The sequence below is a fragment of the Andrographis paniculata genome, unplaced genomic scaffold (assembly GCF_009805555.1).
Source record: "Andrographis paniculata isolate CXL003 unplaced genomic scaffold, ASM980555v1 Contig5END, whole genome shotgun sequence".
In the NCBI taxonomy this organism is placed as follows: Eukaryota; Viridiplantae; Streptophyta; class Magnoliopsida; order Lamiales; family Acanthaceae; genus Andrographis; species Andrographis paniculata.
Genome location: NW_026137595.1, coordinates 4,268,605 through 4,282,363, shown reverse-complemented (window position 1 = coordinate 4,282,363; position 13,759 = coordinate 4,268,605). Strand labels below are relative to the sequence as shown.

At 33.7% G+C, this 13,759-nt stretch overlaps 2 protein-coding genes across 3 annotated transcripts; both read left to right on the top strand.

The window, feature by feature from the left end:
* Window positions 1–9,862: 9,862 nt before the first annotated feature.
* On the top strand, window positions 9,863–12,071 carry LOC127259207 (scarecrow-like protein 3). Of its 2 annotated transcripts, XM_051286391.1 has the most exons (3): window positions 9,863–10,006; window positions 10,332–11,903; window positions 11,975–12,071. In XM_051286391.1, the coding sequence occupies exons 1-2, from the start codon at window positions 9,928–9,930 to the stop codon at window positions 11,567–11,569; spliced, it is 1,317 nt and encodes a 438-aa protein (XP_051142348.1). In that variant the 5' UTR covers window positions 9,863–9,927; the 3' UTR covers window positions 11,570–11,903; window positions 11,975–12,071. The 2 variants fall into 2 exon arrangements, with proteins under 2 accessions (XP_051142348.1, XP_051142349.1); XM_051286392.1 differs by lacking the exons at window positions 9,863–10,006; window positions 11,975–12,071 and adding an exon at window positions 10,037–10,195 and having other exon boundaries at window positions 10,332–11,819.
* A 387-nt stretch (window positions 12,072–12,458) lies between these two features.
* Window positions 12,459–13,413, top strand: LOC127259208 (reticulon-like protein B5). The gene is made up of 3 exons (XM_051286393.1): window positions 12,459–12,806; window positions 12,893–12,962; window positions 13,042–13,413. The coding sequence occupies exons 1-3, from the start codon at window positions 12,657–12,659 to the stop codon at window positions 13,230–13,232; spliced, it is 411 nt and encodes a 136-aa protein (XP_051142350.1). The 5' UTR covers window positions 12,459–12,656; the 3' UTR covers window positions 13,233–13,413.
* The last annotated feature ends 346 nt before the right edge of the window (window positions 13,414–13,759 follow it).

The window sequence follows — 13,759 nt, the reverse complement described above, 5'->3', positions numbered from 1 at the left end:
AATGGACCTATCCAACGATAACAAAGCTTATCCAGAAAATCTTAAGATGAGAATGATGAAGCAAAATCTTTTGGCCAACCTTAAAATCTTTCCTAAAAAATATTTGGATAATGAAACTTCTTGTTGTTTCCTTTATAAATCCTAGCATTCTCGAAAGCTTTATTCTGAATCTCCTCAAAATCTTGCAATCGGAATTTCCTTCTTTCTCCAACTTCAAAGACATCCTGCACATTTTGATCGAGGACATCTACACAATACAAAGCATAAGGTTCCACGGGATCATTTGATGCATAAAAAATATTAAACAGAGCCTTTTCACCTTCAAATTCCATGGTAAGCGTCCTTGTTCTAACATCAATTTTTGTATGTACAGTAAACATAAAAGGGCATCCAAGTAGAATAGGTGAAGGATTAGGCAAATTTTCATTGTTCATATCTAAAACATAGAAACCAACATGAAATATTAACTCATTTAGTTGCACAAGAACATCCTCAATTATCCCTTCGGGGTAAGCGTTAATTTATCAGCTAGTTGAATTATTATCCCCGTTTCTTTCAAATGCCCAATGTTCAAAGAGTTAAAAATAGACTTAGGCATAACATTTATGGTTGTACCGAAATCTAGCATACCTCATTTGATTTCCATCTTACCTATCTTGCATGGGACTACAAACATACCTAGATCTCTGCATTTTTGTGAAAATTTTCTTTGCAGCACGTCGGACACAGTCTCTCTAGCTAGTACCTTCTCGTACCCTCTCAACTTCTATTTCTTAGTACACAACTCCTTTAAGAATTTTGCATAAGGGGGGACTTGCTTAATTGCATCGAGCAAAGCAATGCTTAGCTCTACTGTCCTAAACATCTCAATTATATCCTTGTTTTTGTCGTTTTTAGCATGTTTTGCTAACCTGTGAGGAAATAGAGCAATATTAGAATCGGATTGAATAGAAAGTTTAGAAATCACTTGATTAGTTGACTTGTTCGCTTCTTGCTCGATCTCCTTCTCATTCTCCTCTTCGGCTTTCTCTTTTTCAATAACCCCCTTCAGACCTCTAAGCTCCTTACCACTTTGCAAAATCATTGAACTAACATTTTTCAGATTCATGTGGATTTGAGCCGGTAGCTTGCCTTTCTCTTTTTCTTTCATTTCACACACCTCTCTCACTACTTGAGAGACATTTGATCTTCCAAATTTTTTATGCTCGTTATCGTCTCTTGCTAAAATTGAAAAAAATTAGAGGCAATTGTTTTAACCATATCATGCAAAGAGTTACCAGGAATAGAAGTTTTAACCATTCATGTGTATGTGGTTGGAAACCTGGTGGTTGCTGCTGTCCAAAGGATTACTGATTCTAATTTTCATATCGAAAATTGGGGTGGTCTCGTCATCCCGGATTGTATGTGTTTGAATAGGGATCATAAGCCCTTCTTGGTGCAAATCTTGCAGCATTCACTTTCGTCTCTTCTGCCAATGTAGGACAAGCATCCGTAGGATGCTCAACACTCGCACAAATTTCACATGGCTTCACTTGAGCGTTCCCTACAACAATTTTTCTCACAAAAGCAGTTAATTCATTCTATTGTTGTTGTATATGAGAACTTATCTCAACAATTTCCTTTACTCCCATGACATCCCTTCGTCCAAATTGTTGAGAGTTCATGGCCATATTTTTCAAAAATTTCCATGCTTCTCTCAGAGTCTTGTTCATAAGAGCTCCTTCACTAGAAACATCGATTATCTTTCTGTTAATAGAAATTAGTCCTTTTTATAGAAATTTTGGATCAAAAGTTGCTCAAAAGTTTGATGTTGAGGACATCTAGCAATTAATTTATTGAATCTATCTCAATACTTATATAAAGACTCCCTTGATGCTTGTTTAATGCCACAAATCTCTTTTTGCAAATTAGCAGCCTGGGATGCAGGAAAGAACTTCTCAAGGAACTTGAGTTTCATATCCATCCATGTGGTCACACTCCCGGATAGCAAGTTGAACAACCAATCATTGGATGCATCTTTCAAGGAGAATGGAAAAGCTCAGAGTTTTATATGACCCTCAGTGATTCCCGGTGGTTTTATACTCGTACACACCATATCGAACTCCTGCAAGTGCTTGCATGGTTTCTCCTCTGACGGGCCATGAAAGGACGAAAATAAATGTATTAGTGCAGATTTTAACTCAAATACCGTATTATCAGTTATAACAGGAAAAGTAATACACAAGGGATGCTGAATTAAATAGGGAGCAACTAGCTCTCTTAGAGTTCTTTGTTGTCACATTTGATGTATCAAAGCTTCTACAACTTCCTTGGCCTCTTCACCCTCGTTGGAACTAGAAATATCCACTAGTTGAATAGTTAAGTTAAGTTCTGGCGACTCAACTTCTTTTTCAGCCCTCTTTCGCTCTTTAGTTTCTTTTTTCAAACGGTGTACAGTCCTTTCAGTCTCTGAATCAAAATCTAATTGACCTGTATGACCAGTTCGAGGCATAAACCATTACACAAGAAAGAGAGTTAGTTAAAAACCACAAAATATCAAATCCTTATACTGATCCCCGACAACGGCACCAAAATTGCTCGTGTGTCGCACAACTGTAAAATAAAGTATCAGTTCATACGTCACAAAATATGCAAAATGCAGTAATGCTCGTGAGTAGGGTCGTCTCTATAGGGAACAATAATGATTTGAACACTCGGTTAAATATAATTATACTAATATATATATTAGGGGGGATTTTGATTATCACACTAAATAAGGGAAAAATAAATTTCTCAATTAAACAAAATAAAAGTAAAATGCAAGACGATTGATTTACCAAATATGATTAAACTCTAGCATAGGTATGAATTTTTTGTTCGGGATATAAGATTTGTTCATCGAATAAAAATCAAGTTCATTGACTGGTTGGATAAATTGGTTATAGTTGATCTACACGCATTCACAATCAACACTTCTTTACTTTGTCGATAGCTAAGGTACGACCGTTAGCTATTTCTCTAATCGAGTGAGAATCCTAGGTACGACCGTAGTTTTACTAACTCAATAGCATTAAGAACTCGAAATGCCCAATTAAATTTAATAAAGTTCCTACACGGATTTGTTCGAAATTGATTCTAATTCTTTCCTAAAGTGTTACTCCTCTAGGTTGCTACACCAATTGGAAGATTACACAATTACATGTGTCAATCTCCAATATAGCTATGAAATGTCCAATCAATACGTGCGCAATAATCAATTTAAGATTGCTACACTCGTAAATTAGAAGAATTAGAAATACCTAACATCAAGAAACACCAAATTCAACCAAAACCAAGTCTCGCAAATTCAATCCCCAAACATCAATTCACACCTAGGCTAGAAATGAAATTACTCGCAATTTATAGAAATTGAAAGCATAAAACAATTCAAAGAGTTCATCATGCCTTCAATTCTTTAGAAATCAACAAAGAAGAATGCCCCGGAAAATCGTCTGCATTCCTTCTCGAAATTCTCTGCTCTGTTGTGTTCTTGTTTCTCCCTTCTTCCCTTCAAGAAATGGTGTCATGTGTAGAACATGGTAGTCCGTTTCTTCCCCATTTTCTTCAATTGTAAATCATGTTTCTTAATCCTCATCCCATGATCCCATTTGCAATTAAATTCCCTAAAGTCTTTCAATTGCCAATTAGCCCCGGAAGACTTCTTTGTAATTTTTATATTTCCCACATTGTTGCGTAATCACGCTTAAGGCCTTCGTGCGTTCTGATTTCTCTCAAATATACCCAAAATTTTCCAACTCCGCAATGCCTAGTGAACAACCCAAAAAAACACCATTAGGAGCACATATACAAAATTTCTCATCCAAAAAACCGCCCAAAACATAATAAAATATCATCATATATAACACATATCACATTCTTTTCTAACAAGCGATATAATAAAACAAAATCAGTGTAACAAGATAGAATGTCCTTCATTTACTTTCAAGAATTTCACTATCTTTATAGAACCTCATTTATGATCTCAATTTGTAACAAACCAACCAATCAATTAGGTGGAATCAAGTTGATACAACCAATTCAAGGCATGCAATTGTGCAATAACATTATAGCAAAGTACACTTTTCTCATAATTTCGGTCTCATTTCTTCTTCTAAATCTTTATTTTCAAAGAAAATATAAATAAATTGGTTCAACCAATTGCATTTGAGCCTAATAGAATTCATCTATTGAATTATGAGATCATAGTCATTTGGGTTCAGAAAGTTTGTTACGCCAAAAACCTTTACTGGTTGATCAATAAAATATTGTAACTGTCCTTAAAGATTTTATGACTTTCATTTATACCAACATCATCACCTATTTCTCTTTTCTCAGCATTTACCTTGACGCCAATTATTTGAGCCGCACCATTTAGTTTAGCTCCTTATGTAACCTATTTGAACATATATTATGATGCAAAGAGAGTGTTGATTAATAAACTAGGGATTTTGAGTATAATAAGTTTGAATAAATCACTATAAGTCTAGTAATGCAAAGTCCACAGCTAACAGAGAGGCCTACCGTTCCAAGTCCAAACATGACTACTCGTGACCTTGCCGAGGTTTCTACAACCTTCCACGGCGCACCTAAACCTGATTTCGAGAAACAACTATTAAGGTATCTTATAAACTCCTTGCAAAAATTTACACTTTAAGTACAATGAATGCATCTCTTATACCAGCAAATGGTAAACATAAATATTAAAATATGGAACTTAAGAAGCATCCATACCTAAAGCAATGACATATACCGCTATTAGTGTCTCTACACTCAACACTCCCACCGGTTCATGTTGTAGTGCCTCTCCTCGTGTGATGATAGGAGCTTTCATCAGAAGAAAGAGCACCACCCAATTACTGAAAGAGATTATTGTTTCCTCTACCAAATTTAGCAACACCTTCATTGTACACTATGAATCATTCGATTAACTTCTAAATAAATGCAATATTTGCATCAATAATAATGATAATAGCTTCAATAATTCCACAACAATAATAAAAACAATATTAACACAATATGAAGAGTCTAGATTACATATACAGTCTTGATTATGTACAAAAGTGGGAGAGTATTCAGTAAAAATAAGTATAGGGAATCATAAACAACGCACTAGAGTACTTTCTTACAACACAAATCATTCTTGCAAAATGCTGGTCTTGTCAAACTAAGAACAAACAAACAAGGATTACCATACATATTATATTATTTAAGACCATCATCTAGTATATAATAGAGATTTCCTTTATTTGATGTTTCTTCTTGTTGCATGAACACAAACACCGAATTTTATTACTTGTGTGTGGATATACTCAAATTGCACTACCCTTGCTAGTGTAAGAATATCATTCAGTGTTCATTTAGAAATTACGGTTTGGATTTCAAGCCCCATTGTTCCAGTTGCTACAAGGTTCGCATCTGAAATACCCTATTCCTTGATTTTTATTTTTTTTTCGCTTCTTGATATCTTAACGACACCTTCTCTACCTCAATAACATATTGGTGTCAATCAAGTGGTATATATGTAATATTCCAAAATAAATATGTATGAAATAAGATTAAAATGAACATGAACTAAGAATAACACAACCTTATAAAAGTTTACTAACACAATCTTAAAACTTATAAAAGTTTACTAGCACAACCTTGTCAAAGTTCTTCAGATATTTGGGAAAAACCCAATACCAAACTCGAATTTCTCACACTAATTACCAAAACCATTTTCCTATATAAGTACCATGGACTATCATTGAAATAATTTTCTTTTTTGCAAACCAAAACACCAACTTTCCACACTAAAACACAAAAATATCCAGATTGTTTAGAAATTGCAATGGAATATGAAAAATGCATATCCATGTTAATCTAACTGCCTAGAAAAAATGATTCAGAAGATCAACCAACAACACCCTCAATTGTAAATTTCATCAACAAAGAGATAAAAAAAAAAAAAAAAACAAACAAACAAACAAACAAAAAAAATACTCAAATGACAACTCAAAATTTGAACTAACAATCACTCCCTTTCGGAAGAATTGTAAAACTAATGGGAAACTATTTCAATTTCTACAAAACTTACACTTACACTATACCTGAAAGAAATGGTTTAAGCTAACGATGTCCTCATTGGACCTTTCATTCGGTCCTTAATTTCAGCTAGAAACGATTGGAAAATGAGCGTAAGAAATGCAGCCCTCAAAGACAAAATTAAGTTTAAAATTGATCTACCAAAGAGACAGGGAGAAGAAGAAGAAATAAAAAAAAAAAGTAAAAATTAGCAATTTTTCTTACGGAATTTGATCAGCCTAATTAGAGGTGACCCTTCGTCGCCGGTGTTTGGGTCTCCGAGAGAATAATTATTCTTGAAGTTTAGATCGCGATAATGAAACCATTGTGCTGGCCTATGTTCTATTTTTCATAGGTGAACACTTTGGCCCTAGACATGTGTGTTGCACGTGATGTTTAGAAGTTTTTTTAAGAATGTCTTGTTGCTTTTACTCTAAAGGGGTTTTAAGTTGGTCATATATGTAAGAGACTAAAATTTTAATTAAATTAATTTATATTTAATATTGATAAATTTATTATAAACAGAAACATGTCAACAAACTAAAATAAAACGTATCAATTGTGGTATGGTGGAGAGAATTAACACTTAAGATCATCCACAATGCAAAATAAATAAGAATTATTATTATATTTTTTCTCTCAGCCATATCATGCCACGTTAAATTAAAAACTTATAAATAAGTTTACTCAATTCTTACCTTACATTATAGAACTCAAAATAAATGTCTTTAAAATTTCTCACTCTTCCACTTCAATAAATTTATTATTTTGTTTAATATAAATATTATATATTATATATACATTATAATATTTTATATTTAATTAATATAATTATATTTAACAAATTATTTATAACTTTATTATGAATATGTTTCTTTTAAACAAATCTTTTAAAAAATTAATTTAAATTTAGTGAAATAATATTTAATTAAATATTTTTATAAAAATATATTTAAATTTTAGTTTTTTACAATATAAAAATATTACTAATAAAAATAATATTAATTATATACAATATTTAATATAATTAAAAATATAATAAATAATAAAAAAGCATAAAAAAGAAAAGAAATAGAGAAGATTCTACAACCGTTTTCTTCCAAGAATGGTTCTAGGAATTTGTTGTTATTTTTTTTTGTCTTAAAATCATGTGACATTACCACGTCATTTTATATTTTAATAAAAACCGTGCATGGTAGATGGTTATCATTTGCAATACAAGAATACTAAGAATCATTGTTAAATTTTCTTTTTCAGTCACATCAACTTAAAAACTTATCAAAATTTTACTCAAATTGTACTTTTTTTTTTATTTTTTACTATTTTTCATTTGTATGTGGCATTGCCACCTCATCAAAAGAGGTTCTTATTTTCGTAACAACCTCTCATTACACATCACATTGTTTTAATTGATTTTTGACAAGAGTTTTGGATTCTATTTCTAAAAAAAATATTTTGTACTTATTTGCATTGATTTTTGTTTAAAAGTAAAAGTTTTTTAAGCTAATTTTTTTTTTTTTCAAAACACATTGAAAGAAGCTTTAAGCAAAAATATTTTTCAGTTAAAATTACTATTTTATCATCAATAATAATAATAATAAATACATATTATAATATAATATAATATAAAAATAATCAATTTATAAATTATATTTTAATAAAAAATATTCTCTCCGTCATGGAAATGTGTGCTCATTTGACCGGGCACGAATTTTAATAAAAGTGAGTAATAATTGTTAATTTTTCCTTTTATAGTAAAAAAAATACAAAAGTGAAATTATTTTTTACTTAAAAAAGAAATAAGAATATTTTTCGATGACAATTCAAAAAGGAAAGTGAGGATAGATTTGAATGACGAATGGAGTATAATTATATTATTATTTTTACTTTATATGTTATACTTAATTAAAATTTGAAATTATGATTGAAATACCAAATTTAAATGGAGTATATAATTTTTTTAAAATTATACTAAAATTATTAAATATAATATATATATATATAATTCTAAAATAAATTATAAAATACAAATAATTTAATATTAGATTGTAATTTTATTTTAAATTTATATATTATTGTCAAATTAAAATTTTAAAATATAAATAACTAAATTTTAAAAATATATTTTTTATACTTTAATATAAAATCTTTAAATATAATTAATAAAATTTAAAATAAATTGTAGTAAAAATTTTATAAAAAAAAATACAATTATATTAACAGTATGTCACTTTGAGTAATTTCAACAATTTACATTCAAACAAGTTTTTATAAAAAATAATCATTCATTGAAATACAAAATCCAATTTACTTTTGACTTTTAGAGGTGTTTGACAAACAGTTTTTTCTTCAAAAACTTTTAGGTTATTTAATAATTTTTAGCTATTTGACAGTGAAAAAGTTAATTTAGGTATTTGGTAAATTAGTTTTTTGAAATAGTTTATTGGTCCCAAAAAGATAATTTCTGAAAACTATATAACCCAGCGTTTAAGAGTTTTTTCATTTTAATTTTTTTTATTTTTTATATGCCCTTAATATGTTATTATTTATTTCACATACATATAAATATATTTTTTACTGCAAATTATAAATTATTTTAATATATATTTATGAAATTATAATTTTATTTTTATAAATTTAAATTAATTAACTTTTATATATAATTATGTTTTTATTATTATTTATTTTTATATTAAAATTAAATAAAATAGAATAAATTTATTAAAATTATAAATATAATAAATTAATCAATAATTAATATAATAAATATATTATACAAAAAATTATTATTATATATTTTACATCATTTTTAATAAAAAAAAATATTTATATTTCTTAATAAAATATATACTATTATTTTTCTCAATCTAAAATTAATAAATAAATATTTTATAACTCATTCGTAATTTTAGATAACTAATAATAAAATTATAAAAAATTTAAAACTAAAAATCCACAATTAAAAAATTTTAAAAGTTAAATATAAATATTTTTCATTGTCATTTTACATATAAAGAATTAATATCAAACCATAGTTTTATACAAACAACTAATTGAACCAACCAGTCAAACCAGGTAAAGGTAATTAATCAGCTAGTCAATTGAATCAGTTGAATGCTAACAACTAATTAAATCAGTTAAAATGGCCAAACACACCCTTACTTATTTTTGAAGTAAATCCAATCAAGCTCTAAGTAGGTATTATAATATTTACTTTTAATAAAAATTATTCATATTAAAATTGAAAAAACATCACCCACTATTTTAACGCAAGCATTCTTTCATTTCTCTTCAAATAAATGACATGAAGCTGTCCAGAAACGGTACAAAAAGTTGATGCCTTAGTGCGGAAGCAAAAGCTAAGGTATGATTTTTATTATCATGATTAAGAAGAAGTAAAAACCCAGAAAGAGGCGGCAAGAAAATCCAAAGGAAAAAAAGGCAAAGGGTTTAAAGCCCACCCTCCCATCCATCCATACACTTTTTGTCTTGTTGCAAACCCCCCTCATCTCCTCTCCCCTTGTCTCTTTGTCTTAATCCAACAACACAACACCAAGTGGAGATGGTCGTCTTCCTTCTTGCACTACCAAACAACAACTACAGTAATAATAATAATAATAATAATAACAACAACACTAGTGGGCTTTCTTACTTTTTTTTCTTTTGTCTTCATTCACCACCCCTCCCCCCTCCCTACTTTTCAAATACTTCTTTGCCTCGCCAGAGTACGTACATTCCGATAAGCCTTTTTCTGTGGTGTTACTGTTGCCTTACATTATTAACATTATTACATTATCCCACCCTTTACTTTCTTGGATTGGATGATTCACTTTACTTGACACTGTTATGGTTATGGTGGAAGAGACGACCAAATTAATACTGCCAGCTCTAGTTATTCCCATCCATTTTGCTTACGGACAAAAGGGTAACCCCATCTAACACATGATAGTCCCTATACTTTTACTTGTGTTTTTTCATATTTTTGACTCCCATGGCCATGGTTCTGTGAAAAGTCCACAGATAGTCGGGACAAAACACCACTGCTGCTTTGAATTGTCACATGCACAGCACAAGCCCGCCCCACACATCCATCCTTCCTTACAAAAATTAACATGTCTGCTTCGATAACTCCTTCATTTCAAATCATTTCTGCTTCTCCCATGTCATGTTGTCTGTCTTGTTGAATATTTCCTCTTACTAATTTTTAGCGCATGCAATTAATTAATTCTATTTCCTCCTCAACATTGAAGAACAACCTTTTTCCGCCGGCATGGGTGAGGAGGAGGAGAAGAGAGGGCTCTGTCTGATCCATCTTCTGGTCGCCTGCGCCAACCAGGTCGCCGCCGGCAGCGTCCACCACGCTAACGTCGGGCTGGAGTATATTTCCCATCTCGCCTCCCCCGACGGCGACACAATGCAGAGGATCGCCGCCTACTTCACGGAGGCGCTCGCCGATCGGATGCTCAAAGCCACCTGGCCGCCCCTCCACCGGGCCCTCAACTCCACCAGAATACACTCCCTCGCCGACCAATTCCTCGCGCACAAACTTTTCTTCCAATTCTGCCCCTTCCTCAACCTCTCCCACGCCCTTACTAACCAGGCCATCCTCCAGGCTATGGCCGGGGAGAGACTCGTCCACATAATCGATCTCAATCCCTTCCACCCTTCACAGTGGCTCAGCCTTCTTCGGGCTCTCCGAGCCCGGCCCGAAGGCCCGCCTCACTTGAAAATCACCGGCGTTCATGAGCAGAAAGAGGTATTGGACCACGTCGCCCGGAGATTGAACGAAGAAGCCGAGAAACTCGACATACCTTTCCAATTCAACTCCATTGTTAGCCGGCTGGAGAATCTCCTCCCGGAGAGATTGCCGGTGAAGATGGGGGAGGCCGTCGCCGTCGCCTCCGTGCTCCAGCTGCACACTCTCCTCGCAGACGGCCCGAATTCGTCGGCGGAATTTCTTGAGAAGGATGTGCAAATATCATCGCCGGCGATCCCTCCGTCGAAATTGTCCAACTTCCTGACCGGTCTGTGGAGCATCTCGCCCAAGATAATGGTGATTACGGAGCAGGAGGTGAACGACAATGCGATGAACCTGATGGACAGAGTCATGGAGTCATTGAACTTCTACGCGGCGCTGTTCGATTGCCTGGAATCGACAATGCCGCGGGCGTCGTTGGAGCGATTAAAGATCGAGAAGATGCTCTTTGGGGAGGAGATCAAGAACATCATCGCTTGCGAGGGCGTCCACAGGAAGACGCGGCACGAGCGCCTCGACAAGTGGAACGTAAGGCTGGAAATGGCCGGATTCAGGAAGGCGGCGCTGAGCTGCCATTCGCTGATGCTGGCGAGGCGACTTCTGCAGAGCTGGAGCTTCCAAGGATACAAAATTAGAGACGAAAACGGGAGCTTCATGATCTGCTGGCATGATCAGCCGCTCTTCGCCGTCTCAGCTTGGCGGAGGAGACGGGGCAACACAATGATCCATTGATGTATGTTAGCTTGTTGATACAGATTGTGTTGTTTCCTGATTGCCTTCTCTGTTGCTCTTTGCAATGCCTCTGTATAAAGAGCATGGAATGAGTTGTACAATGTTTTGAATGAATGATCAATAGGTTTGTTTGTTGGTTCTATATTTGTGCATGGAACTGTATTTGTAACAAATATAGAAATTAATCCTGAGAATTAGGAGAGACATGGTGGAAGTTGAATATATATAAGAGTTGGAAACTTTGAATGTTTCAGTGAATCACAATAAGAGGAGGAGGAGCAGGAGGAGGAGGATTACCGTAGGAAGCTGCTTTTCTGCCAGAAAAGTTTTGGAGGTAAGATTCAGATGCATGCTCTTCTTCATCGTTCTTCTGATTGATGGATTTGTGATGAATTGGATCGACAGATCGTCGTTTGTGTGGGTGATTGATGCTGATTTCCTTTTGCTCTTTTTTGGATTGGGGGAAATCGAATTCAGATGTCGAGTTCCGATCATGAGGTTGAGGAATCATCTGAACATAAATTTCGTGAAGATACAGATGTGGAGAAGGTTCATCGTCGCCACCTGTTTGGGCGGCAGCGACCGGTGCACGTTGCCCTAGGCGGTGGTAAACGTGCGTCTGCCTTACTCTGCTTTCGCTGATTGATTGCTTCCATTGTTGAAACAGTTTTCCTGTTGATTTCGATTCCGTGATGGAAGATAACTCGTTCATTGAATCGACTGGAGGGAATTGATGAATTTACAACCCCACCCCACGCATATTTGATCTATGTGATTAATCGATTCGAACTCACTCGATTGGATCGATCGTTGTTCGTTGCAGCTGCTGATGTGATTCTATGGCGGAACAAGCAGATCTCCGGCACGGTGCTGGCCGCCGCTACCGTAATATGGCTCCTCTTCGAGTGTATAGACTATCGCCTCGTCACTTTCATCTGCCATTTTCTCATATTATCTTTGTCCACTTCGCTCCTATGGCAGAATCTCTCCTGCTTCGTCCACAAGCAAGTTTTCCATCTCAGCAGTCGATCATCGATCCTTTCTCATACACCTCTGTCGATTTCCAACTTGTGTAATTTGGTGTTTTATGTACAGGCCAGGCTTCAACTTCCCCGAGGTTAAACTCTCGGAAGATCTCTGCAACAACTTCGCGCTCCGATTAACCAAACAATGCAACAAAGCGATCCGTACCTTCCGAGAAATCTCTCTAGGACGCGACGTGCAGAAATTTCTCCAGGTAACCAAACAATTCTACTTCTTCATTCACATCACCACACTTAAAGTTGTGAATATAAATTACCTCTAAACCATAACCAACCACAGATGATTCTCGCGTTGTGGATCGTGTCGATCTTAGCCAACTGGTTCGACTTCCTGACCATAGCATATATCCGTAAGTATTCTACAAGCTCAAAACATTTTCCACAAATCCAATCTGATCCAAGGCAAGGTATATTGGGTGATCTTAACAGTGTCTGTGATGATGTTGACGATGCCGTTGCTGTATGAGAAACACGAAGATCGCGTGGATTCCTACGCGCTGAAGGCGAAATCGAAACTCCAGAAACAATACACCTCCTTCGACGAAAGAGTTCTGCAGAGGCTCCCCAAAGTTCCTTTCCTTAAAGACAACAACAAGGTGCACTACAAGGTGCGCTACTGAATGATATATATATATATATATATATATATTCGTAGTTTTAATTACTTAATTGTGTTGGAGGTCAGATTATGATGATACAAAATCTATTTTCATTCTTTAGCTAGTCTTTGTATTGTATAAGCACACGACCATATTTATCCCTCATTTCTTCACTTCCATTTGATCTTATACAACACCACCAACCAATATGGCCGTGCTAAGTTGACTTTTTGTTCTATTAATATTTTTTAATAAAAAAATCAATTTAATTTTTGTTTTTTTTTCTCGATTCCTATCAATATATTCATTTTATTATTTTTTATTGTGTTTGTTTCTTTTGTCCTTTTTTTTTTTTTTCTCAAAAATACTATCTTATATTATTTTAATACGAAATCTAAACTAAATTTTTTGGTATTTAAAAATTAAAGATATTTTGATATTAATGTATAATTACTTTCAATATAAGAAAATATATTTTTGATTGGGACAAAAAAAATATTATATTTTACGTAAAATAAATTATATAACTATTTACCAATTGTATTTAT